Source organism: Poromitra crassiceps, assembly GCF_964638095.1.
Source record: "Poromitra crassiceps genome assembly, chromosome: 16".
NCBI classification, from domain to species: Eukaryota; Metazoa; Chordata; class Actinopteri; order Beryciformes; family Melamphaidae; genus Poromitra; species Poromitra crassiceps.
The window spans coordinates 2,923,569-2,950,407 of NC_139645.1; the positions used below are offsets into that span (position 1 = coordinate 2,923,569).

General features: G+C 44.1%; 2 protein-coding genes across 4 annotated transcripts; one reads left to right on the top strand and one right to left on the bottom strand.

Moving 5' to 3' along the window:
• Nucleotides 1–55: 55 nt before the first annotated feature.
• Nucleotides 56–16,295, top strand: bloc1s6 (biogenesis of lysosomal organelles complex-1, subunit 6, pallidin). 3 transcript variants are annotated; one of them, XM_083652673.1, is made up of 6 exons: nt 56–192; nt 458–561; nt 1,878–2,052; nt 5,819–5,906; nt 5,996–6,082; nt 16,261–16,295. In XM_083652673.1, exons 2-6 carry the CDS (start codon nt 495–497, stop codon nt 16,282–16,284), a joined length of 441 nt encoding a protein of 146 aa, XP_083508799.1. In that variant the 5' UTR covers nt 56–192; nt 458–494; the 3' UTR covers nt 16,285–16,295. The 3 variants fall into 3 exon arrangements, with proteins under 3 accessions (XP_083508799.1, XP_083508797.1, XP_083508798.1); XM_083652671.1 differs by lacking the exon at nt 16,261–16,295 and adding an exon at nt 8,287–9,400; XM_083652672.1 differs by lacking the exons at nt 56–192; nt 16,261–16,295 and adding exons at nt 216–348; nt 8,287–9,400.
• Nucleotides 16,296–18,475: 2,180 nt separating this feature from the next.
• On the bottom strand, nt 18,476–22,209 carry mibp2 (muscle-specific beta 1 integrin binding protein 2). Its single transcript, XM_083652629.1, has 8 exons — nt 21,944–22,209; nt 20,912–21,002; nt 20,609–20,657; nt 20,226–20,412; nt 20,043–20,114; nt 19,838–19,944; nt 18,873–18,967; nt 18,476–18,763 (listed from the first exon to the last, which is right to left on the bottom strand). The coding sequence occupies exons 1-7, from the start codon at nt 21,967–21,969 to the stop codon at nt 18,882–18,884; spliced, it is 618 nt and encodes a 205-aa protein (XP_083508755.1). The 5' UTR covers nt 21,970–22,209; the 3' UTR covers nt 18,476–18,763; nt 18,873–18,881.
• Between the last annotated feature and the right edge of the window lie 4,630 nt (nt 22,210–26,839).

Genomic DNA, 26,839 nt, shown 5'->3' on the forward strand with positions numbered 1-26,839 from the left:
TCTGGCAACACTGGCGCAGTCACATGAGTGACGTTACCACTGCCTCGGAGTCACATGATGTTTTTTGCAGCTACAGTACTGATGATGAGGACAATAGTTCATAACATAAAACCTCTCACATTACCTTCGCTTTTGATCAACTAAATACGACACCTCACGCGTACAGCTGCCGTCAAACAGACTATCTGACAGGTAAGCTGGTGTTGGTTGATTGAGCTAAACTGTTAGCGCTCAGATTTGTTGACTGGATGCTGCTGCCTGCTACAGCTATGATCATATGATTCATTGAAGCAGCGCTGAGCAAGCTACAACTTCAGCATGTCGTTACTCATGCTATTTTGATAAGCTGTGAGTGACACATATATAGTTCCCCCCCAACTTGTGTGTTTCTCCATCGTGGTCGTGGTAAACGCGAGAGCTAGTTAGCTGTCTGATGCATCTTGGTTCCTCTTTCCAGTTTTTGCCAGCAGTCTGGCTCAACAGTGTCGTGACGTATGGAGGGAGAGGGAAGCGAGGAGCAGCAGGGGCCTTCGCCCCACGGCGAGCTTCCTCACAATAAAGGTGTGTGCTTCAATTCACAACAATACCTAGTCTGGCTCATCTGCTTACAACCTATGTGCAACTACTACATCCATGCTATTACATTACCACCAGACCACTAGAGTGGATGCAGGTTAAAAAAAAAATCTGAATTGACATTTTGGGCTCATGATTACAGTGAAAACACTCCAAAAAGACAAAGATCCGCCGACCCACACACACACAGGGTATAAATATGGAGGAAAAGGTGGCATTTTATAAATGGGCGTGTGACATAACAACAGAGCCCTTTTCCCACATGCGCTTTGTACCGCAAAATGACCGGTACGTGGTCTAATGCCTGCATGTGAGAAAGGCGCCGTGCCGGTATAAGCGCGACCCCGTCGTCGCGGAGATTTCACCACTTTCCAGCCTGTCAGAAGAGCGGTATGCGCTTTAGCGGATACTAGTGAGAAACGGGTGCAGTCATTTTCCGCGACACTCTCATGGGCGAGGTGTACACACGTTGCTTAATGTTCCAGCGGGCATAATCTAATCATTCGCGCACATTAAAGCAAACTGGCGAAATGATCTTGTGATAATAAGAGCAGTAGCCTATGTCCGCTTCATGTGTGTGCTGTGCTGATTTTCCCCTCTCCTCTCTGCTCGCTCTCTGGCCACAGTCCGTCCTCCTCCTTCAGTCACAGCCCGACAGGGCAAATGCATGAAGCGAAAGTGGAAGTATTTTGCTTACGTTGCCGACAGCGAAGGCAAGCCCGGACACATCAAATGAAGCCAGTCTGTAAAAAGTGCTTCCCCCCCCCCCCACATACAGGCAATTTCGCTGATAGATTCCCACATGCGCGAGCCGAAGTGTGAAGGGAAATGTCCGATATTGACTTACAGGTAATTTTCCGGTACGCATGTGGGAAAAGGGCTCAGGAGTGACATCACAAGAGGAGAATGTTCTGCTGGGGCTGACACACACAGGGATGCAAAGTCATGGAGAGTGAAAAAAGGTGACAGATACCAGGGCAGACATAAAACCACTCAGAAATCCTCATATTTTGGGCTGAAAAATGTGACTGTCACCTAAAGGTGACTATTTTGCATCCCTGTGACATCACAAAAGGTAGTTCCATGAAATGGACCAGTGCCCCCTGCTGGTTACAAAAACTAGTCCAAACGCAGCTATATGTGATTGAAAAAAACTTTTTTTCCCCCAAATCCCATTGCTATATATATATCCCTTCCACATATTAATGCAATGTGGTCTCCAACCTGCACCATGCCCTTTAATCTAGACACTTAGGTTTTGTGAAGCAATCTGACATGTTTTGTTAATCATCTTCTGACAGAGCTCAGGTTGACAGTGACACCACAGGAGTCTCTCCGTCCCGAGAGCCCGCCGCCAGCTCCTGCAGAGGAGATGGTGTCAGTGGATCAGGAAGCGGTAGCAAAGCTCACAGACGGATTACTGTCCCACTATCTGCCAGATCTACACAACTCCAAACAGGTCCTGCAAGAGCTCACGTGAGTATTCCCACAGGAAAGCCTAATAGTGATGACACATCACAATCTGAGCCGGTGGCGGTAACGCTCCTCAGCCTGCTGGCTCAAGTCGGGGGTGTTATTATATCAAGTGACAAGCGAGGTTCCACTGAGGGGCAGGGTAAGGTGGTGGTTCTCAAGCGTTTTCGTGTCAAGGACCACTAAACTGACACAAATTAGACCACGGAACCCCATTTGACAAGATTTTGTCCCAAAGATCTTAAACGATTAAACGATTTAAACGATTTCAGACGGACAAGCCCGTCTTTATTGTCACACGGTTACACATCAACACATGCACGGAGGGCCACAAACACACACATGCTGACGGTGGCCGGTGAAATTTGTCCTCTGCATTTAACCCATCCTGGCTTTGTCCTTTCCTCCGGGGGGCAGGCCAGGAGCAGTGGTCGCTTTCTCGTACAGCGCCCGGGGACCGACTTCGGATGTTGTCGTCACTGGTCGGATGACGATGACCATCTGATACGATTTCTGCATTTTGATGTTTTATTACAGACAAAAGTATGAAACCCATGACCAAAATAGTCATACATTCTGTCATGGTGTTACTTATGGATAGAATTATAGTGAAAATAAATGATGCCCCTTTTTGCTGGGGACCCCCTAGAACCCCCTCAAGGACCCCTGGGGGTCCCCGTGCCCCAATTTGAGAACCACTGGGGTAAGGGATGGGCATCAACTGAGCATGGGCAAAGCGCACGTCATAAATAGCTAAGCTGTTTGCCACATAACATAACCACCTGAATGTAAGCACATAACATTACAATATCATCAGCTTAAGGTAATAATAATAATAATAATGATTGGATTTAAATAGCGCCTTTCCAAGTGCTCAAAGCGCTTCACAGAATCATTATTCGTTCACACCATTCGTACCGGTGGTTCGAAAGCGTGGCAGCCACACATCGGTGCTCAACGGCCCCTCCGACCACCATCATTCATGTCTACACTGTTAAGTGTCTTGCCCAAGGACACAACGACAGCAGCTGGGAGGGAGCGGGGATCGAACCGCCAACCCTTGCGTCATTGGCCGACCTGCTCTACCTCCTGAGCTAAGCTCCTTGTGCATGATTCCTTTTAACCTTTATTTAACCAGGCAAGTCAACAAACACAACGTATTCTTATTTACAACGACCTGACAATATATGACATAGTAGACGGTGACGAGTATGAACAAGCATGAGATTAGACAGGTGTGGCTCCATGCAGATATTGATCAGGAAGGGGGGAGAAATATATAGAGAGCACATGCCATGACAATGCTGGAGTATATGGGGCAAGGGACAGTCCAGAAAGCCGGATGTATATGTAACTGAAATGAATCAGCGCCGATTCCTCGTGAGTCCCGAGGGGTAGCGAGTAGGTTGGTTAAACTCACTCACTCCCCCAGTATAAAGGCACGTTAATCAGCTCCGCCAAGGGAGGTAGCTCTCTTGGTGCAGTGGTTAACGTGTTCGTCTCGTAAGCCGAAGGTCGGCAGTTCAAATCCACCCCTGGGTAAGCCCTTAACATGGGTTGCTGCAAGTACCACCAACACAACGCCGCGCGGTGGAAGACATATATTATATTATTATTATTATTATTATTATTATCTGTAAAAACAAAAAAAAACAAAAAACAGACTTTTCAGTGAAATAAGAGCTGGGTCTTCTGTGTCATTATGCCGCGCTCATGTCGAATTCTTGTCCTTTTGTCATGCGGACTGAGAGGAGCTCCCTTATTTCCAAATCTGTCCAGTTTCCAGCCATTCTTGAAAAAATGGATCTTTTGCAAACAAAAGCACTTTTATTTGCTTCAGTGATCAAATCAGCCACCACGAGACGAGGCACCGTAAACAAGTAGCGCATTCAAATACGTCATCAGCGGAGTCTTGTGATTGGTTCATGTGAAAGCATCTTTCATCAGATGGACGTAACCCTTTGCGTGTTACTGGCTGCTTTCATTCCCAACACAGCCATACCAGCATTTCCCCTGCAATGTTACTGGAGCCCCCATGGGGGGGATCATGTTGTTCTGCCTTTTAAGCTGGCAAAGGAGTAAAACGACCAGCAGTGTCTTTCACAAAAACAAAAACAAAGAAATTCTCAGAGAGCCCACTAAACATTCTGTTTTAGTCTGAATGAATATCACATAATTTTATTTTTTCTCCAGCTATTGCACACCTTGACTCAATTAACCAATAGGGCGTAGGGGTGCTCCGATCCGGCTAAGCCACGATCCGGTCCGATTCCGATTCCTGGGGTCACGATCCGATTCCAGAATCGATTCTCGATTCCAACGATTCTCGATTCCAGAATCTAGAATCGATTCTCAATTATGTAGTTTTATATTGCAATAACACACAAAGGTAAATCTAAGACAAAAAATGACAAATGTATTAATGCTGAACTTCAAATTCAACTTCTGAAGTATTACAGTCGGGGCCTAAATTCATTTTGCAAACTAGGGGGGAATTCCCCCCTTATGTTCTTCAGATAAGATGGATTTATAGGCTGGGGGGATCTGTAGACTTTGAGAACGATTTATAGATTTTGGGGGGAATACATTAACCAGAGTTCTTAAGTGCAAGAGGTGGTGGCACCGTGGCAGTACAGTACACAAATGACATGAACATTTGGACACTTATTCAGCCGGTATCTTGCATGTTGCCTTCAGGCTCTGTTTTTTGTGTTTTTATGTTTTATGGGACAACGGATGGAAATTAGCCTCGTGCTAAATCCGGCAATTTTTACACTTTTACTATGTTCCAGGTTTTACTATCTGTTCTGTGGTTTCTGTGTTCATTAATTTTGCACTGTCCCATCCAAATAAACGAATAAAATAAATAAATAGGTGCACTGTAATTTTTTTTTTTTTTTTTTTTTTTTTTTACAATACAAAGAAGAATCGATTCTTGGGAGTTTGGAATCGATCCAGGAATTGTGGCATTAAGAATCGCGATCCTTTCAGAATCGATTTTTTGGAGCACCCCTAGGGCGTCTGCGTGCTGAATGTTAATCCAGAGCCGTATAATAGAAGAGTTCCGACATCTCCATTCACTCCAATGGACCAGTTTTTTGCCAGGAAGTAGAAAGTGGAACTCTTGAGTAAAAAAAAGCAGCACTGTCGAGTTGCAGCAAAATAGACAGTTTGTGTTGTACTCTGAAAGGGTTTTTCATCCCTTGAATCAAATTGTACATTATCAGCTTTATTTTAGCATGCAAAAGTAGCGCGAGACCCATTCCTGGCTGTTCATTGGCTAATGAGTCTCGCATTTTGGTCCTCCGCTGACGCCACTCTCTTACTAGAGGACACCATGTTAATCTATTACTTTGACAAAGATGTCACTGTCAAACTACTCTGTCTTTCTTTATATGGCCGGCAATATAATGACACTTTTATAAGAGGCAGATGGATGGACAGACTGCAAAGGAGAGGGTGGAAAATAATGAGCTGATATCTTGGTAAAAATGTAGCCTAGCTCTAGTAGACTGTTATACCTTGCCATACCACGACAACAAATATTCTCATTCTTCAAATTGTTTTTGCATTATGTTGCATTAATAATTGATCATATAATATCTTGTTACTTGACATTGCTGACTGTTCCACTTGTCCCCTCAAATTTAGTCAGATTATTTTCATTTTCAGAATCTAACATTGTCATTTTAACATGTAGGTGTTGGTGAAGTGGTGATTTATTATTACATAAAACATTTTTGTTCTTCATTTTTCTCTTCTTGACCAGGCAAAACCAAGTGATCCTGCTCGACACACTGGAGCAAGAGGTCACCAAGTTCAGAGAGTGTAACGCCCTTCTGGACCTCAATTCACTGGTATGTTTGGACTGTGTTGTTATAATCTAATGTCTTTATTCTCACTAGCTAACTATATGATTTATAATGTGGTGTGTTGATGCTCTTAGTTTACAGAGGCAAAGGTTTACCACAATAAACTGGTGAACATACGGAAAGAGATGCTGCTGCTGCACGACAAAACCACCAAACTAAAGGTATGATCAGTTCACTCAACTTCTACACGATGACACGATGACACGATGACACGATGACACGAGTGTTTTGTGACCGTGTGAGATCTTATGATTAGGAGAAAGTAGACCCGGGCGATGAGTCCATATTATCATTTCTCGTATTTCGATAGAATCCTATCGTGATGATATGGTGATTTTGGGATATCGTTCGTGACACACATTTCTGCTATCTAAATGAACAACGAGCTAATTCTATGTTGTTTTTTAACCCGATAACTTCAGATGTGGTAGGAGTATTATTTAAAGGTCCCAATTCGTGCAGCTGTAACCTCTTAAAAACGTGTGTCTCTGGTCCATAAAACATGATTCTGGATTAATTTGTCGAAAATATAGCAACCCCGTTTGTTGTGACGGAGTTCTCACTTCCTCATCTCGTCGCTTCCCAAGAATGGTCTGTTTCTATAATATATTCAGAACTAACAGTTTCCATTGGCCGCTGAGGGAGAGCCCGCCCCAGGCTCCCAGCGGCCAATCAGATTAGCGTCCGTGGACCAGCACGCTAGGTTGTGTCCACAACTAACGTTAGCAACGAGCTATCGCTAACTTAACGGCTGCTATGCTAAAGAGGACATCCACCGAATGCACCTCCGCATTTGCTGGATCACGTACAGTTGGCGTCGCTCCAGCTAGAAGTGTTAATTTTGTGGCTATAGACAAAATGGTGCAGGTAGCTTGTGTGAGAGAGACCGCGCGCAGTATACTTAAGGACCCGAGTGACATCACATTAACCCGTCTGGGGAACAGAGCGTTTGGGGGTGTGGCTTGAAGGAGACTGCAGGGGGAAGCTGGATAGGGACAAATCCAACTGTGGCAGTTCTGAGGTTGTGACCACTCATTACAGGGAGGGATGACAGCAGTATGCATTTACCAGTAAAAACAGCTTTTGCACGGAATGGGACCTTTAAAAATGATTGAGAGTTTTGTTTGACATCACACCTAACATACCATTCGGCCCAATGGGATGAGCATTCATTTGATTATTTAACGTGTAATTTTGCATACGTAACGTGAGCCATATCGTGAGATTGATTTCAACCATAACACCAACCAGGCTCACCTGGTAGCACGCGTATACTTATTAGAAAGTGTCGCTCAGCACATGGTCGCAGACGAAAAATAAAGTGTCGCTCATGGTGTTGCATTTATACTTCAGTGAACGTTCGCCTCGTTCAACGGTCACGTGACACTCGAACGCTATAAGCAGACAGCCACGAGAAGAGAGGGAACGCACAGTGAAACCACCTCGGAGGCAAGATGTAACGTACTTGACTGCAGCCGCATATAAACGACACACAACCACACAACTCACCTCCTCTCTCTCTGGGAAATGCACAATGTGATTTTCACGAAGTCATACATCAAGGACAGGCTGATAAAAATAGCGGGGACACGTTCATTCATTTCAATCAATGAAAACCAAAACAAGGAAGTCAAGCGCGTGCCGTCTATGTAGCCAATCAGACTTGCGCGACACATCGTGACGTAGTCAGCGACACTAGACATTTCACCAGGTAGCAGACACTGCTCGCCGACACTTGAAAGTGTCGACTCAAGTGCTCATTTCTGTCGGCGACCATTTCAAAAGTGTCTGCAGACAAAGCAGAAATTGGGCTTCAGTCCTTCAACCCGGGTTTGAATCCGACCCGAGGTCGTTTGCCGCATCTCATCCCCTCTCTCTCTCCCCACCTTCCCTGTCTGCCTTCCTGTCTAAATAAAGGTAATAATCTTTAAAAAACAACAACAACAACAACATAACTCCCAGCCTCACGAGAAAGGTTAAAGCAGAGCAATTTAGAGAGAGAGTGGTGTCAGCGGAGGACCAAAATGCGTAACTCAGTAGCCAATGAAGAGCCAGGAAGGGGTCTCGCGCTACTTTTGAATGCTAAAATAAAGCTGATAATGTACAATTTGATGATAAAAAAAAAAAAAAACTTTCAAACGACAACACAAACTGTCCATTTTGCTGCAACTCGACAGTGCTGCTTAATCCAGGACCTTACCTCCTGGAACTCTTGAGAGTAAAAAAAAACTGCTCCATTGGAGTGAACGGAGATGTCGCGACTCTTCTATATACACGGCTCTGGGTTAAAGTATGGACGATGGATACAAAGTAAATAATCGATGCATCAATTGATCGGATGTCGCCGGCTCCTCCTCCCTCTCAGAAACGCGCGTTGAAGGTGCAGCAGCAGAAGCAGAAGGAGGCGTTGGAAAAGGAGCAGCAGCGCGAGAAGGAGCTCGAGAGGGAGAGGCAGCTTATTGCTAAACCCGCGAGACGGACGTAGTAGGAGGACCACCACCGGCCACAACGGCCCTACCATTGCCAAGAACGTCGCAAACCAAAGACACGGACTGAATCATCGAATGCTGGGTACATCCACCTCTGGTGTCACGCACACACGCACACACACACACACACACACACACACACACACACACAGCTGATCGCTCCACTGAGAATGGTAGAGTTTACTCAAGAGACTTTCGCAGCCTCTGGGTGGCGACCTAGAGGGGAATCGGTGCGTCGGCTGTATATTCTTTTGTCAAAGATGTGTTAAGCCTTTAAATCTTGGTGCTGGGCCTCATGTTCTTGGTCGAAATCAGATGACGTCTGAATCAGATGACGTCTGAATCAGATGACGTCTGAATCAGATGACGTCTGAATCAGATGACGTCTGAATCAGATGACGTCTGAATCAGATGACGTCTGAATCAGATGACGTCTGAATCAGATGACGTCTGCGCGACACTTTCTTCCTGGAGTCCGGATGTGATCATAATGGATGACGATTACAGTGTTGCCCTCATTCTATATACGCTGCATTGAGTTCCATGTGTTGAATAGGCCCTCCAAGAGGTTTCTCTGCACTGTTAAGCACTTAAAGGCCAGAACGCCATTGTTTGTACCGTTAATAATAAAATCAACACAGATTGGTTTGTAGTAAGTGAACTGATTTGCTCTTCCATTTGTTTGACCTTCCCTTCAGTATCCACATGAACAAAAACAGTGGGGGAAAAGGTCTTCCAAGGTAGCCTCAAGATGAATAAAAAAATAAACAGATGGAATGCAAAAAGTGAACATTTATTAATGCTACAATTTAAGCGGATCATTGAATAATAGCGCATAGCTTTAGCTAGCTTTGTGCACATCCAAAGTGGGAGGTGCTGGTCACAGCGAGGAAAATCATAATACTATTTAAAATAGACTTCTCAGGGACAAGTCCATAGAGGGGGAACGCACACTCCAACAAATCCGCAGGATGGCCAAACTTTCAAAAAGACACGATTTATTTGCAACAGGAACAACGCGAGCGCATCTGCGAAACGCGTTGTTCCTGTTGCAAATGAACAGTGTTGGGGGGTAACTCATTACAAAAGTAACATATTACATGTAATGTATTACTTTTAGCAGTGACTCAGCAGTGACTAGAATTTTGGACGGTTTACACTGACTTCAAGACACTTGAAATTATTTTTCGGGATGGTTCCGGGGCGGCGATGTCATTCTGCTACTGCTGTCATTTTGGTGAAAGTAATGCAAAAGTAGTGTAATAAGTTACTCTACACAGACAGTAATATTGTAAAGTAACTTATTACTTTCAAATGAAAGTAACTAGTAATATGTAGTATATTACATTTTGAAAGTAACTTGCCCAACACTGCAAATTAACCATGTCTTTTTGAAAGTTTGGTCATCCTTCGGATTTGTTGGGAGTCCCTCTATCTGGACTTGTCCCTGAGAAGTTTGTTTTTATCGTATTTCAAAGCTACATGTTTTTGTTCATTTGTGCGCTTATATGTTGCATTAATAAACGTTCACTTTTCACCTTCCGTTTTGTGCAACATCTAAAGCTCTTCACAGTGTAAGAGTATTAGTGCCTGCTGTCGAGCTTCAGTGCTCTATATTACTATTGCATGCATTTCTGCATTACAAAAAATCATGAAATATGAGGGTTAGGGTGTGTATAGGATGTGTCTTCCTGTGTGTGTATATATGACCATTTCCTCATTGTGTGTGTTCTAGAGGAGCCGTTTGTCCACACACGATTGTGTGTATGAACCATGGTCTAAACTTCCCCTTGTTCTCAGTCCTGCTTGTGTAACAAGTGATGGTACAAACTGTGTGAAAAACTAACAGTCCACTAGATGTCAGCAGAGACCTACTGTCGCCGGATCTCTCAATCAGGGAGCGGTATCCGTGCCATGGGTGGCAGACTACTGCATGCAGCTTTTCATTCCAACCAAAGGCTGTGATTTCACACACACATCTCCACTCAGAGTGGAGGAGCTCGTGAAAACAGTCTTTGGCTGGAGTGAAAACCTGGAGACCGGGTCGCCCATTGTTGATCTATATGTACTGGTTAGGTATTTCCAATGGACCTTGCAGGGGTGTCTAAACTTTTTTGAACGGGTGCCAGATTAGATAATACCGAGAGGCCAGCTGCTTCTCGCATCATATTGGTTATAAAAACATAAAATTAAATACAATACAATAAAATACAATTGTACTCTAACTAAGCCTAAGGATTTTGTTTACCATCTGAAAATATTAATTCCGCCTGCGTTGTTCCTACTTGGTGCTTGTCTACAAACTCTATGATAGTGCTGTCATCGTTAGGTGCACGGGGGGGGGGGGGGGGGGGATGCTAAATTAACTTTAAAAATGATTTTAACCAATACTGTGACAAGCCAAGGGCCGCTTAAAATCGGTCCGCGGGCAGCAATTGGCCCCCGGGCCGGACTTTGGACATGCCTACTGGCTAGCTGCTCCACTCTTTTCGCAGTAAACAAATTATCACTGGATTGGTAACACACCACACACCACACAGTGGATTGGTAACACACCACACAGTTGTTGGCTACCAACATTGTCTTTTCACACACATTTTCAGATGCTTGAGTTTAAAACGCCATTATCACAACAGCAGCAGCACAAACGGGACCTTTGTTGACAGAAAAGTAGGTTACATTCCGCGCCACCCCAACACAGCCATGTGTCTGTCCCACCTCCTACCATTCACATAAAACTCTAATTTTACTCTTACTACTACAGCAGGAAACTCATTGAAAACCACCGTGGCTTTGCTCCACCCCCACCCACTCCTGCTTTACTCCACCCACTCCTGCTTTACCCCCATCCCCCCCACCCACTCCTGCTTTACTCACCCCCCCCCCCCCCCCCACTCCTGCTGGTCGTCGGAGCGGAAACCAGGCTGGCAGCACCGCAGCAGTGTGGCCACGGCAGAGAGGCACAGGGGTTTAGAGACCGGGGGACTGGGGCCAACTTGTTCCCACCTTGATGAAAATGAAGCAATTTTCAGAGGAAACCACATTTTGAATATAGTCTCTGTATATATGTTGACGACGTTTTTTTTTGGTTGGAGTTTTTGTTTTCTTTATTTTCGAGCACAGTGGCTCGCCATACGAATACCAATTGTTGCAACACCGATGGCTGCGGTTTTGTTTCGTTTAGCAGAAAACTGGGTTAGTGTCATGTCAAAAAAAAGAAACCAATGTAACTGCTCCATCTGCACTATATGAAGCAGGGCCTTATTGGAGGTGGGTATATACTTAACTGCTGGTCAAATATTACTATCCAGAAGTAGGGCTGCAACTAACAATTATTTTCATAATCGATTTTCTCGATTAATCCATTAGTTGTTTGGTCTATAAAATGTCAGGAAATGGTAGCAAATGACGATCCGTGTTTCCCAAAGCCCAAGAAAAATGACGCCCTCAAATGTCTTGTTTTGTCCACGACTCAAAGATCCGTTTACTGTCATACAGGAGTAAAGAAACCAGACAATATTCACATTTAAGAAGCTGGAATCAGAGAATTTAGACCTTTTCTCTTAAAATTGTACTCAAAACGATTAATCGATTATCAACATAGTTGTCGATAAATTTTCTGTCGATCGACTAATCTATGAATCGTTGCAGCTCTTATCCAGAAGTGTCAAAACAGATTTATGATTCGGGGAGGGGGGGGGGGGGGGATGGGGTGATCCAAGGCACTCTGTGGGGTTGTAATCCATTTTGTATGAACAGAGCGCCCCCTCCTGTTTGGAGGTCATCTCGATAGTCATATTTTTATCAGCATGAAATCTCTCCAATGGGACCTATTGTTAATTGACTGGGCTGAGGTGCGCTACCGCTACCATCCAACAGGGGCCCCTTTCTTCTGCTAGGTGTGTGTGTGGGGGGGGGGGGGGGCGTGTCGTGTGTGAGGGCCCTCAGGGGCCAGCCGTGGTTTTTTTTTCAGAGGGCCGGGCCCTTTGCTGCTCCTCTCTCTCTCTCTCTCTCTCTCTCTCTCTCTCTCTCTCTCTCTCTCTCTCTCTCTCTCTCTCTCTCTCTCTCTCTCTCTCCTTTGGGGTTTTGACTCGTCTCCGCTTTTAGACACTTGGCCGTGGGGGGAAAAACACTAACCTCTGCTGGCCAAAGCCACAAGGCAGTCACAGACGTGCACCAGCAGCAGATGGTGTTGTAGCGGGCAGCCTTCCTGTCTAAGTAAACAGTGATTCAGTCGGATGGAGAGAGAGTGGGAGGCTGCGGTCGGGTCGGGTCGGGCCTTCAGACGAGCAGCACCAGGCCGCTCCCAGGGCCCACCATAACAGGATATGGTCCCATCGTTGCATCATGTTATTATTTCCCTTGGGGTTTTTTACCATTTGGTCGGCGTGGTAGTATTCCATGCACACACCATACGAGGAGCCGGACCCGACGGTTCTGGAAAACATATCGCCCTGTGGTATTTCTGACCCGACTCGCAGCGAATGAGGTTACTTTCCTCTACCCCGCTACGGCCTTATATAACTCTACGTACGCAAGTCTGGATAGGTGGGCACGGAGAACTCTGGTAATCGGGGTTTTTCTGTGACTCATCAGATGGTGCAGAGAGAGGGTTTTTAAACATAACAATTTAGTATGTATCCCGACATGTCTTTTGGTTACGCGCTGATTTTTTTAACAATCTGACTCTTTCTCTGCAAAGGGTCCAACAACCCCGGCGTGTACGAGTTCAACAATGTCCTCTTGTCTCTGTGGTATAAACTATCCCCCGGCCAGGTCCATGCAGCATAAACGGAGACAGTCTTGGTGAACCACAGTAGGTGACGGACTGCTCTCGCCCAGGCCCCCATAGGTGCTGAGGTATAAGCCCGACGATCACCTCACTGCCTTCACAGCCTGAGTGGGTCACCTTCTCAAAAACAAGTGCTCTCAAAAAGCTCCATTAGAACAGAGGTTCTCAAATGTTTTTCAGCCAAGGACTCCTTACAAGATAGAAAATATACCGGGGGACCCCCTCATTCTGATTTGTGATTTTGGGCTAAGCTTAATTGTTTCCACGGTAACGTGCTTGACTTTTAAATTGATACATTTGTTAGATTACAATGTAATCCATGAACCGTTTTAGATTTAAAGCATCAACTATTTTTGTTGAACTATGAAATATTTTCCTGAAAACTTTTCGCGAAACCCCCTGGCAAAGTGCCACGGAGCCCTAGGGGGGTCCCCGGACCCCCATTTGAGAACCACTGCATTAGAGGACTTAACTGTTTTACAGCACAAATGGCTGGTTTTCATGGGGCTCCTCGCAGGCTGCAGTAAATCAGTAAATATAGAAATGAGTCTCGTGCTGGGAGAGGAGAGGAGAGGAGAAGAGAAGCAGAGGAGTGGAGAGGAGAGGAGAGGAGAAGAGAGGAGAGGAGAGGAGTGGAGAGGAGAGGAGAGGAGAGGAGTGGAGAGGAGAAGAGAGGAGAGGAGTGGAGAGGAGAAGAGAGGAGAGGAGGGGAGAGGAGAGGAGTGGAGAGGAGAAGAGAGGAGAGGAGAGGAGAGGAGAGGAGTGGAGAGGAGGAGAGAGGAGAGGAGAAGAGAGGAGTGGAGAGGAGAGGAGAGGAGGAGAGAGGAGAGGAGAGAGGAGGTTTTGAAGCGCAGCATAATTGCAGCAGAAGGGAAGATGAAGGCATGATTTGATTAAAACCAGTGGCTTTTTGTCCCTGTTGTTTTCCTGTAGCTTAAAATAGGAGGGAAGATGAGAACGAAAGCGTGGCAAAGCTATGAGGAAGACAACGCTTGTGTTTACCCACAGATCCAAACTCACTTCTGTTCATATTGAGTGTGTGTGTGTGTGTGTGTGTGTGTGTGTGTGTGTGTGTGTGTGTGTGTGTGTGTGTGTGTGTGCGTGCGTGTGTGTCAGAGATGCTCACAAGTCATTTTTTGCAAGTCCAAGTCAAGTCTCAAGTCTTTGGTCACAAGTCCAAGTCAAGTCTCAAGTCTCTTATGGATGAGTGTTCTATCATCTGCTGCATGCCATCCAGTCTGCTTAGAACACTGCATAGCTAAAACTAAGGAATTCAAAGCATGTACTGTATTATCCTCACTCCTTTATCTATTAGAATACAGTGTGCAGTTGATTGGATGACATCAGTATAGATTTCCTTAATGTTAATGCCCCCCCAAAAAATAAAAATTGTTCCCAAACCTTCAAGTCCAAGTCAAGTCTCAAGTCTTTGAGGACGAGTCTCAAGTCTAGTCTCAAGTCACTGTGGGTGTGACTTAAGTGCGACTCAAGTCAAGTCTCAAGTCTTTGAGGATGAGTCTCAAATCTAGTCTCAAGTCACTGTGGGTGAGACTTAGTGCGACCCAAGTCCCAAGTCCAAGTCCCCATCTCTGCTGTGTGTCTGTGTGCGCCCACACACTGTCTGACCTGGGGCGGGCGAGGTGCTGATGTGACAATCTTAACCTTAACTATATGGAGTTAGAGGTCTGAAGCCAGGATTTATAGTGCTGTTGTTTATATGCTCTATTTGAGCCGACCGCAGCAGACTGCTGCTTCCTCTCCTGTTTGGGTCCACTGTGCAGAGGTGTGCAGAGAGAGAGAGAGATGGGTGGAGCTCAGACCCAGACTCAGACACTCACATACAGACTACACACGCATACAGAGAGAAAGGCAGACAGACACACAAACAAGATCCAGTAAGATCCAGTATTGTGTCGCTCAGAACCCCGGGGTCTGTTGGTCAGCGTGGTTTCGAGTAAAACTGCAGGGTTTTTTATTCCAGGCTAGTCCAGAGGCAGTATGGCATGTCGGAAGACTACTTCATCTGTCAACACGATGCTCTGTATGTGTAGATTGTATCCGAGTCAAGTAAGGACTGCGACGGAGAGATCACGGTAGCCTGGTCTCTGCTGCAGAACTGACTTTACTTTGAACAACAACAACAAAAAATAGCGCCTCCTGTCTGTCTCTTCAGTCGATTGTTTTGAACGTTTTGAGCAGGCACTTGACGCTGCTGTGCAAAGTGGAGAGCCGGGTAAAGAGAGAGAGAGAGAGAGAGAGAAGAGGAAACTGTGGCGTGCGGCCAAGCCTCTGTGCAGATTTGCAACGCCTTTTTGAACGAGGTCTTGCCGGGACTCGAGGTTACATAACCGCTTTAACTCACACATGTGATCCTAGATTGTTGTAAAACTTGAAGTGGGCTTTTGGCACATGGTATAACTGTTTCTGAGCACAAAATCATGTGTTTTTGAAATGCATAAGAATTTCACCCAACTGTTTTTTTTCTTTTCTTTTTTTTTCAAATGGATAGTGTTTTGGAATTCAACTCTTCAACTATAATAAATGAAGTGTATTTATAGAAAACTGTATATTTTTGTGACTTAACACCAAATTAAACTACGGTAGCCTTTCTTTCACAAGAGAATCCTTGAATTTTTTTGTGCGAGTTGCTGTGAAATATTTGCATTTAATCAGTGGTCATAAGGCATCTTATTGTCTTGTTGTCTTGTTGTCTTGTTGTCCTGCTAGAAATTAAATAGGCTGTTGGAAATTCCCAGGATGGATGAGATTGTAACAGGATCTACCATTTTCTCTGTCTCTCTCTCTCTCACACACACACACACACACACACACACACACACACACGCGCACGCACACACTCTCTCTCTCACACACACACACACACACACACACACACACACACACACACACACACGCTCTCTCTCTCTCTCTCTCTTTCTAGATACATTTGAATGTTCTGATTGCTCTGACTGAGCCCATATACGCTGAGAGAGTAAATGTAATGGCTGTTCCGTAAAGAAGACTCACAAGTGTCACGGACATGAACATATTTTTGCAGCAGGGCTACAGCAGCTTGTGTTGATGCACAAGTGCCAGCTGAGTCGGTCCAAATGTTCATCCTGGCTGACAGCTGCAGGTAGCAAGTCTCAACCCACCATGTCAACCGCTCTGCTCTGCAGCAGCATGTCTGGATCAGGCAGGTCAACCGCTCTGCTCTGCAGCAGCATGTCTGGATCAGGCAGGGCATGTCCGTGGACCAGGGAGATTCATGTGTGTGTGTGTGCGTGTGTGTGCGTGTGCGTGTGTGTGCACACACACTTGCATTTGGGAGCCGTCACACACAGTGTTATGTAACAGAGAGGAAATGGGTATCTTACCAAGAGTCTTTTTGAGGCCGTCAAAATTGACAATAAAACTTCAAAGTGAAAGTATCTTTATTGAAATTGGTTTGTGGCGCCAGGATATTACGAAAACACACAAATCATACAAAAAAACAACAAAAATACTCATAAGACAACAAAAACAAGACGTACTGTAGTAGCGGGCGTAGTGTGGTTTAAAATGATTCATTCAGCCTTAACTTCAATTTCAACCGTATTCCCAAAATAGACATTTGTAGAAAACCTGCTGTTGACAGCCAATTCTAATAGGAAACATTTGAAAAGGCCAACGTGACATGACATTGAGACAGATGTGTGTGTGTGTGTGTGTGTGTCTGTGTGGTTAGTCAGCCACTCATCGCTCACTAAGCCTGCACTGTCTGGAACCAGAGGTGCGTGTAAAGTGACTAATAACAGCATATCCTCTCTTTGTCAGACCTCCATTTGGCCACAATGTAATAGTATATAAGTATATTGCTATACTTTTTACAATATTCATATAATGCAGGTTTTGTGCCAAAATGAGACACTTATCATTGGAAAACAAATGATGTAAGCATAGTTTTCAAAAGGTAGGATATGCAATGCATTATACACAGTAGACATTTGATGCGTCTAATCTCTTTATTGTAAAGAAAACAGGCACACATAACCTCCCCACGCCCCCTGCAGTAGAACAAAGGGAAACTCATATCCTCTTCCTATACATGTAGGCCAAGAGACTGTTTTCTGGCGTATATTCAGGGTATGACCCACTTCCATAACTTCCATAACGCTTAGTGAAGCAGCGTTACATAATGCAATGTACAGTAAGCTCCCCCCGCAGGGCTGCTGCTGACTCACACCCACATGGTCCCAACTGTTCCACACTTGTGTGGGCGGGGGTGGAGAGTTTAGTCTTAATAATAAGCCGTGTCTTCTGTTGCTTTATTTCCACGGGGGGGAAATAAATCATGTATGGAATCATATTTTGTGAATTAGCTGGTATTGTTATTATAGTAAAGGGACAGCTGCTTTTTACAACTTGGGACAATTATTCATCTTGTATGAGTGGGATCTGAAAGGCAACAGAGACCAGTGTCCGATTTCAGGCTTAGTAGGCCATCTTATACAATGGTACTTCTTATAGTGGAAATATACCACACAAACCTATTCAGTTTTATGCTTAATAAAATCCATATGCTGACTTGTGACAGCATTTGTGTAGGTTTGACAGATATTAAACAAATTAAGTCCTTGCAGACGGTTAACTAACACATGGTTTATTCCTTCACTGGAAGGCCTGGTTGAGTGGCAGATTCAAGTTTCAGCCAATGTTGTAAATCGACTATAGAAATGCATTTTGAATTCTTGTTCATAAAACATTTCACTATTATCGTATTCAATTCTCAAAATGCTTTGATCTGATATCATTTATGATTTCAAGTCTTGTTCATTTTAACAACAGGCAATTCAAGCAAATACACATTAGAAATCCTGACCCGGTTCTTAAGATTACACAGTGATCCGGATTGTTTTATTGCAGTGAAGTTCTTTGAACTCTTCTGAAACGGGCCGATGCGTGTCTGAATTTAGATAAGCGTTGTGCTCTAAAGCACGAGGTCACAGGGTTGAGTCTGCTCTATCGTGCACACCAACTGTTGCCTGGAGTCAAGATAGTGATGGAAGCTGTTAGCTCTGTACTTAAATAAGTTGTAGCTCCTCTGGGCCTTTAAAGTGATGACAAAGGAAATGCATCAAGTTACTACCAGTCCAGTGTAGGATTAAGGATCTTACCCATGGCAGTGTACTGCTTACAGGGAGGAAATAGAATCTTAGAACTATAGTAGAATTCAAAAATTCCTAAAATATTCCAAAATTCAAAATATTCAAAAACAACGAATGACAAGGACATAACGAGACGGCAGGAGGATCATTTATTGACATATGCAAACTAAGTGCTTAGTAATGTGGGACCATCCTCTGAACGCTCCATCACCTGTAGGTCGTAACAAAGCAACAATAAATATGATGAATATAAAATCATGCCAGCATTTGATGCCATCGGTTAATAATTTACATTGAGAAAAGTCAGCAGTCAGCTAAAAATTGAGCTGCCAGGTAGAAACTGTTAAAAGGCAAGGCGGTCTCCTCCCCCCTCCTGCTGGCTGAATATATGCTCCTCTTAGCCGATCATTTGACCTGGAAAGCATACAAAAATAAGAATTAATAAAAAAAATCAGAATCAGAGATTTACACTTTGCTCAAAAAAATTGCAACGAGAAGACGTTGGGATGAGGGGTTTATGTACCTTTGTTTATTACAGACACTTCTGGATGTGATTCAGGATGTCGCCGTAGACAAAGTTGAACAGTTGTTCCTTTGACTTGGTTCCATCTAGCTGCACTGTAATCACAATAAATACATCCAGTTATAATTAATAAACTATAATTTAATTGTTAATTAATTAATGTTAATTATTATCTTGATTCATCTTTCCATCAACTTAATATTCCCACAATAGGCTGTGTAGCATCTACCACTGTCTCCTCACAATCATCGGACAGCACCTGGGACAATATGCCTATTTCACATTACACCCAAAGCAGCCATTTTGTATCTAAAATGCAGGAAGTAACACGATATAAAAATTAGATCGCATGCTGCCGATTATATAAGCAGCGTGCAGTCTAATTTTTATATTGTTACTTCCTGCATTTTAGACACAAAATGGCTGCTTGGGTGTAATGTGAAATAGGCATATTGAGAATTCATATAGTGTCGTGTCACCGATCTTTGTCGCTGTGGAACCGTTTCATCCAAGAAAGTAAATATCTTTCCGGGTGTCTACCAGTTCTGTCTAAGACAATGTGTACAGGTGTCCTGATTCTCCAGATCCAACGATTAGATTTGCAGCACAGATTTAAAATTGAAACCATGACACCCCTAACAATGCATCATGGATATTATTATTTGATGTGCAGTATTAAGAGTGCACATTTATGCCCCCGTTGTCCTGTTCATTGTCATGATCCTGCTGATTGACACGTTAGTGAAGCTGCCTGAAAATAGTGTTCATGTATATCTACAGTGCTGGAAAAGACAACCAAAAAGAATATACTTGAATATTGTTTATATTATATTATTATTGTTTATTATATTATTTATTGTTTAATTTATATTGTAATAAAAGTAGACTGCTCAGCAACTGGGGCTAAATAAGCGAGACATTTCACATCACAACAGTACTACGAACAACACAGCACAGACACTCACCAACGTCAACTTCCGACTCCTCCATGATGTTCTTGTGCTTGACATACATGGGCCAGACGTGACCGTCAAACAGACCGGGGGGGTCTGGCACCGCGTAGTTCCTAGAGCTGCCGGGGGCGATACCGCACACACGGATTAGATAGATATCGCTGTGACAACACAACGGCCAATTAAGAACGTGGTTCAAACACTAAAGCACACTTACCACCTCCTCTTTTTGCATTCTTCGTATGGAATGGAAATAAAGTAACTTTGGTTCAGTACGTCGATCAAAGGTCTGCAAGACAAGAGAAGAGAAATCAAGTCTTCAACATTTGCTTTATTGCATAATCACTACTACAGAGGAATGCTGGCAGCCTCTCGCTCCTACGTGACACAAAGATCTCACCCGTAGGTGTAGAGCAGGAAGCCCTCCACGATAAGGATGTGAGTCTCCTCGTCCTTATGGGCAGACTCCGGGAGCATGTCGGTATCCAGGGTGTTATTGACGCCATGCGACTTCTCAAACTTCACGGGGTTCTCCAGCCAGCCATAGATCGTGCTCATCATGGCGTCCATGTCCAAAGCAGTGATGACTGAGAGGCGGGGAGGGGGGTTGGAAGAAGCACATAAAAAAACAACAGAACAAGTGAGGAACGGACAGAAACGTTCACGTCGGGCGTCTTGGGGTTATGAAGCATGCAGATGATTATAATACACCGCCGCATACACACGCGCCTCTCCCAAGCGCACACATACACACACGACCCTTCCATAAAGACCCGGGCTTACCATCGTACTGCTTAAATCCATCTTCGCCATCTTCAATCTGATCTTGTGGCTGAAACAAACATTGATAAGATGTACCCACGTACATTCCACTAGTCCTGCACTCCGCCAAACGCACTCCGCCAAGCGCACGCTCTTGATATGGTTTCCATACACTTTCACCATATTTGTATCGTTGTTATACCTTATCGACTACTACTACTACTTAGTGTAAGACACTCCCACCGGCTCACGTTACTACTCTTCTTCCTCAGAAGAATCCCTGTGTCTATTCGGAAATGCACGTTGCAGTTGTGTGAGACTCACCTTGAAGAAGTCATCCTGATGGACCACACAGCAGTTGGGCAAGTTCTTGATCAGTTTGTTGGTGAGGGTGGTCTTCCCTCCGTTGGTGACTCTGTGTGGCACAAGGACGGGCACTAATGAAAATGCTGGACGATGCAAACCAAAACACACATGATGGGCAGTGCTGTGAGACAACCGCTTTACCCGATATATCCAACAACGTTTTCATATAAACAACCCCTAATTTAGTCCACTCTCAGACCCAAATCTGAGTATGATTTTATTTTGGTTAGATATGATTTTGTATAGAATTCCAGGGCTCTATTGTAAGTAGAGAGACAACAGCGAATATACCAAAATGATCATTCTTCTACCGTTTCTAATTATGGTCTTTACTTATTGTAGACGTTTGACTATTCTCGTCAATTTGCTGGCGACCCCATGTTGACGAGAACCACTGCACTATGACCAGTAATAACCATTCAATAGCATGTTAACACACTAGCATTTAGCAGTGCCTGCATGCTAGCTGGCATTATGGGAAACAACGACCAATATAAACATAATTACGTTTTACGCCTATGCTTTCCCCCGTAAAAAGATATTGTCTAACTCTGATTAAGAGTTTGACACGATATTTACGTGCAGTATGAATGATGGCATAACGTACAGTACACGACCATTAGCGTTACATCATGCAAAAAAAGGGTGGGTCAACGGAATTGTACATCTTCACTAACGTTAGGTCTGTTCATTTGCTGCTAACGTTAATTCGCGTTAATTAACGTCCATTGCCGCCAGATGAGATTATAAGGTAGCGGTTAGTAACGGTTACATTTTGAACGGAGACCGTTTCACAGGATAGACACGACATTTTTTGGCACCATTTCTACAGCAAGTACAAGGTGAGAAAACGGGAAGTAGCCTGTGTGCCCGCATAGCCGGTGACATGAACGCCCTCCACGTGTGGCAGGCAGGCAGGCTGCAGGCCTAGCTAGCTAAGCTATCGTTAGCTAAGCTAAGCTAACCCTGCTGCCATTCATTTGAACTCACCCGCCGATGCCGATAATGTACTTCATGTTGCCTGCTGTGTCGTGAGTGTCGTAAAGTCGTAGGGGGAAAAAAACACGTCGATAAAAACCGGGACCGGTCAGCTGCTCGGGAACACGGTGATCAGACGGAAGAAAAGCTTAAAAAGAGAAGGTTAAAATAAACGTCAACTACTCGGTTCCTCCATTGCAGTGAGTTGTTGGGTGAAAGCTGGACGATGGTGTCTCTGCTAACGCGGTCTTCCACCGAAGAGAGAGCCGCTTGCCTCGTCTCGCTCATACATACTCCACATGGTGTTGTGATTGGCTATATAAACACCTCGCGCTTGCGGAAGCGAAGAGCCAGACAGCCAATCGGCCGCCATCGCCCACCGACCTCAGCCCCCGCTAACCACGCCCCCAACCCTATGCTGTAATTTAATGGAAGAAATTATAGATTGAAAAAAAGAGAGAAAGAAAAGAAACAACAAGTGGCCTAATTTGTAATTTTCTAATTTTCTAATTTACCAACTTTATGACTTTGTTTTTATTTAGTTTTTTGTGTGAAGTTGCCTACATCAAACTGTTTTAAGATAGTATATTATGATATGGGGGAAAATATTATTTATTTTAAGATCATAGTTTACCCAACTTGTAACCCACCATCCACCACTGTCCGACTCCTGGTAGCCTAGGTTACATAATCAGTTGACATTGGTCTGACACAAATGTAGCCTACGAGCACACTGTATACCGTATATATTTTTATTTTACTAGCATATTAGCACACACATGTTAAATGTAGAACATCTATGCATTATTCTGACCATGGCCTAGATGCCTTTAGTTATCAGCTTTTGTTCCCCTATTCATTTTCATTTTTGGTAGTTTGTATTCAGACGTGCTACCAGCATCTCACTTTAAGATTTTACACATCATATACAGTACATGCAAGATAAAGCTGCCAGTCTGAAGATAAAGAATATAGCCCTTCTTATCACGTTGACATTGTATTCATGCAGACTGCATATGACCTCCCTTTGTTTTGTTTAGTCCTCCTGACCGATGCCATGACACAGTTTCCTGAGGTTACACCAAAATACCACTTACTCTGGCTCATGGTGTGCTAACAGTCTATGGTTTACACCCTCCAGAACCTCAGCTATGAAGGAGGAGGTTGCCAAGTATGGAATCCAGTTCTAACTTGTAAGATTTTTCTATTTGTGGTCTTCCCTCACTGCATGCTTCGTTCTGATATTTACGACGAGTCTCATGGCTTTCTTGGGTTCTTGAAGTCTATAAAAACTATTCGGCGTGCGTGAGCCTATATTTTCAAGGAAGAAATCTGGTTGAAAGCTTTAGGAAGTCGAGCTATAAGAGTGACATGCGTACTTCTCATTTATGTGATATAGTATTGAGGATTACTCTACCGATATATTTTCTTTTTAATACCGACATTTTTAAAATGTGACTGGGCGATTCTTAGTATTTAAAGCTCCGTCTGCAGGCTTAATCATGTTGTTCATGCAATTACAGCTTGGGTGTGGAAGACTTTTCTCTGTGAATCATTATTCTGGTGTTTATTTTCCAAGCATAGCCTGACCAGAAATGTTATGATGTCTGTCTCATCCTTGAATTGGGGTTGTCACATGACTTTTTTTGTACAATGTCCCCCCCCCCCCCCCCTTCCCCCCATATTCTAATTTCACTCTGTGTTGCAGTGATTACGGTATTAATCAAAAGGGTCCACGAGATGATAGGACAGGATATAGGATACAGAAAGCAACATTTTAAGACACACAAGATTGCTTTTTCCCCACAAATGTTCTTCTAATTTTTGCTTTATTTCTTGTCGATTGCTGTATTTTACCTCCTCAAGCCTCTAATAAATCTAAATAAGTCCTCTATCGAGAGCTGGTTAGTCAGTTTGTCAATCAGCAGAAGATTAATTGAATAATTGTTTGTCATCTTTTAAGCAAAAATGTAACACAAATCATGAAAATAATAAGCTGGTTTCAGCTTCTCAAATGTGATGATTTATTGTTTTTCCTACAACATGATGATGAACTGAATATCGTTGGGTTTTGGACTGTTAAGAGACAAAAGTAGACATTAAAGATGTCTGTGGGGAATTTAAGCAGATATTTTCTGACATTTTATGGACAAAACAATTAAATTATTAATCAAGACAATAATCAGTATCTTAAACATTGGTAGAGACAATGCAACGTGACGAGGGGGCCCAGGTAGAGTTTGCTTTATTTTGGGTCACAGGCCAAAAATGTTGGGAACCACTGGTCTAGTCTAACTCTAATACATGTACATGCTTTCAGCAGGTTACCAGGAAACTAAATAGCTTATACTGCATTAACTTTCCTTGTAGCCTGCTTCATCACATTAGAGGTGTCATTTAAGTAATTTTAGTATTTTACTATAGTCATTTTTTGATGTATCACATATCCACCTCACAGCAAAGTCTGTAGTGTTAGTTTATACTCCACTATGTTAGTGTTTATATAAGTCCACCACACGCATTAGAGTTAACTTATCACCTTTGGATAGTTTTGAACAGCCGCCCAAGTCCCAACAGTCATATCAGCTCTATGAGTGGACAATCAACTCTCCAGTCAACACTTGTCAAGTCCATATAAGTTATATGGAACTCTCATTTAATAATCATATAATAATAATTTTGCTCTCTCCCATCAGCTAACCAAATCATAAACATTTATTGTGTGTTTTTATTAGTCTGATCACATTTGATCACGGCAGCCTTTTATTGTGATTATTCAATTTGATCAAACTGATGTGTTTGTTGTGTCTCATTTGGTTATATGTAAATATCTATGTAGGGGAGCAGTGTTGAGCAAGCTACTTGGAAAATGTAGTAAGCTAAGCTACCAGCTACTCTACATTAAAATATAGCTTCACTAGTTTGAAGCTATCCTCAGCTAAATGTAGCAAGCTAAGCTACAGGCTAGATGCCAAAATAAATGTAGCTTGCTACTGTATCATATCTGCTCATTACAGTTAGCAGAGGTGGGAAGTAAGTACAAATACTTTGTTACTGTACTTAAGTAGGATTTTTAGCTATCTGTACTTTACAAAGTATTCATTTTTCTGACATTTTTTACTTTTACTCTATATATTTTAACACACATATCTGTACTTTCTACTCCTAACATTTTAGGCGAGTTACTTCACTTGTAATGCACGACAGACAAAAACCATGTAATGTTTGTTTGTCTCTCTTGTCTCACGTTTGTCTCTCTCGTCTCACGCTCTCCCGGCTTTCACGCATTATGTGCACCTTTTGTGGAAAAACCACATCACACAAATTATTAATCAAATCTTTATACATCTTAAAAAATGTTTGGATCCAATCTTTTAAGTTTAATAGTCTTCAAATTATATTAACTCGAAATTCTAGGGTGGAGACTCTGGGGACGATGCGCCATGGGCGCACTTTTTGGTGGGGTTGTTGTGATTCATGTCAACCTATCCCACATCATCCACATCATGACATGACATCATCAGTGGTTATGACATCATCATACTTATCGTCGCCATGTGTTTTCCAGTGGACCCTTGCTCTGCTGCATGCTGACCTCATCTCTCTCAGGGATTGGCGGAGCGTAGCCCTCCTGGTCATACGAGGCCCTCAGTCGAAAGGCCTCAGGTATGTCTGGTGTCTGGGTTGACCATGAAGGTTGAGCTGAACAAAGCAGACAGAGGTCTGCCCCCAAACCCAGACAGGCGAGCTCCTGCGATGGCGACAGTGGCTGTCACCACTTTTCCAGTGGTGTCTATTCCGTGGATCAGGCTCTCTTGGAGACTTCTCTGCTGGTCTTAGTGGTCATACAGGAGACCTCCTCTGCACTCTTTACGGCATGGGACACACCAGAAACCTCTCCGACGTGGAGGCGTCGCGTCGCAGAGGCAGTTTCATTTCGGCGTCCTTATTAACAGTTTAGACGGATCACACCGGTCAGTCGCGTCCGTCTCGCGTCCTACAGCGAGAGTTTCCACTTCCGGTCTGTTTGACGTGAGCCACGAGCGGCCACACGCAACCGGGCGTAGAAGTCGTTAGGTACATGTTGTGACTGGCGCAGAGCAAAACAGAGCGCTTCTGGTGTGAATGCCCAGGCTCTGCTCGACGCTTCCGTGAGCCGCTGCGTCAGAGACGCTTCTGGTGTGTCCCCGCCGTTACACACTTCAATCACATCGATGATGGCATCCTTGTCTCTGTTAGGGCGATAGGCACAGAGTCGCACTGCATGGTGACAATGCCCTGGATGTCACCGCAGGGCACGATGGAGCTATTAGCATGGAGCGTCATCTCGTAATCGTTCTTCAGCGTTGTGTGCTCCTTGTTGGCCAGCTTCAGCGTGGCCTTACTGCTTGGCGTATGACTCCATTGTAAGATGACGCCCCTCTTGTGGTGAGAGGGGGGCATCTGTTTAGCTAGGATAGAGAATCCAAGCCCTTCCATGGGCTTGCCCTCTAGAGTTACTCCAGGTGCGCATGCTGGACTTGTTGGTGACTCGGGCTCTGATCGTCCACTTGCATTGGTCGAGGTTGAGGCTCGCGATATATGGACCATCTTCAGAGGTTTGAGAAGTGCCGGGTGCCATCATGGGGGTCTTCTTCACAAAGCATCTGCCACGGCCTCGGCCAGAAGAAGGCTCTGCTCTATTGGACTTGAGTGAAGCTGAAGATCCAGGTACTGTGGCAGACAGAAGGGGATGACGGGGCCGAGGTGCTTGGAGCAGACTTCTGGGGAGACCACGTCTTAAACACCTGCATTATGCATGTGTGGGGTTGGAGTTCCAATCTTCCCCTCTGATTTCCTCGTCAGTTCGCTGCTGAGTTTCTCTGGCTCCAGCCAATTTCTTGCGCTTGGCTTCGGGATTGGAGAATG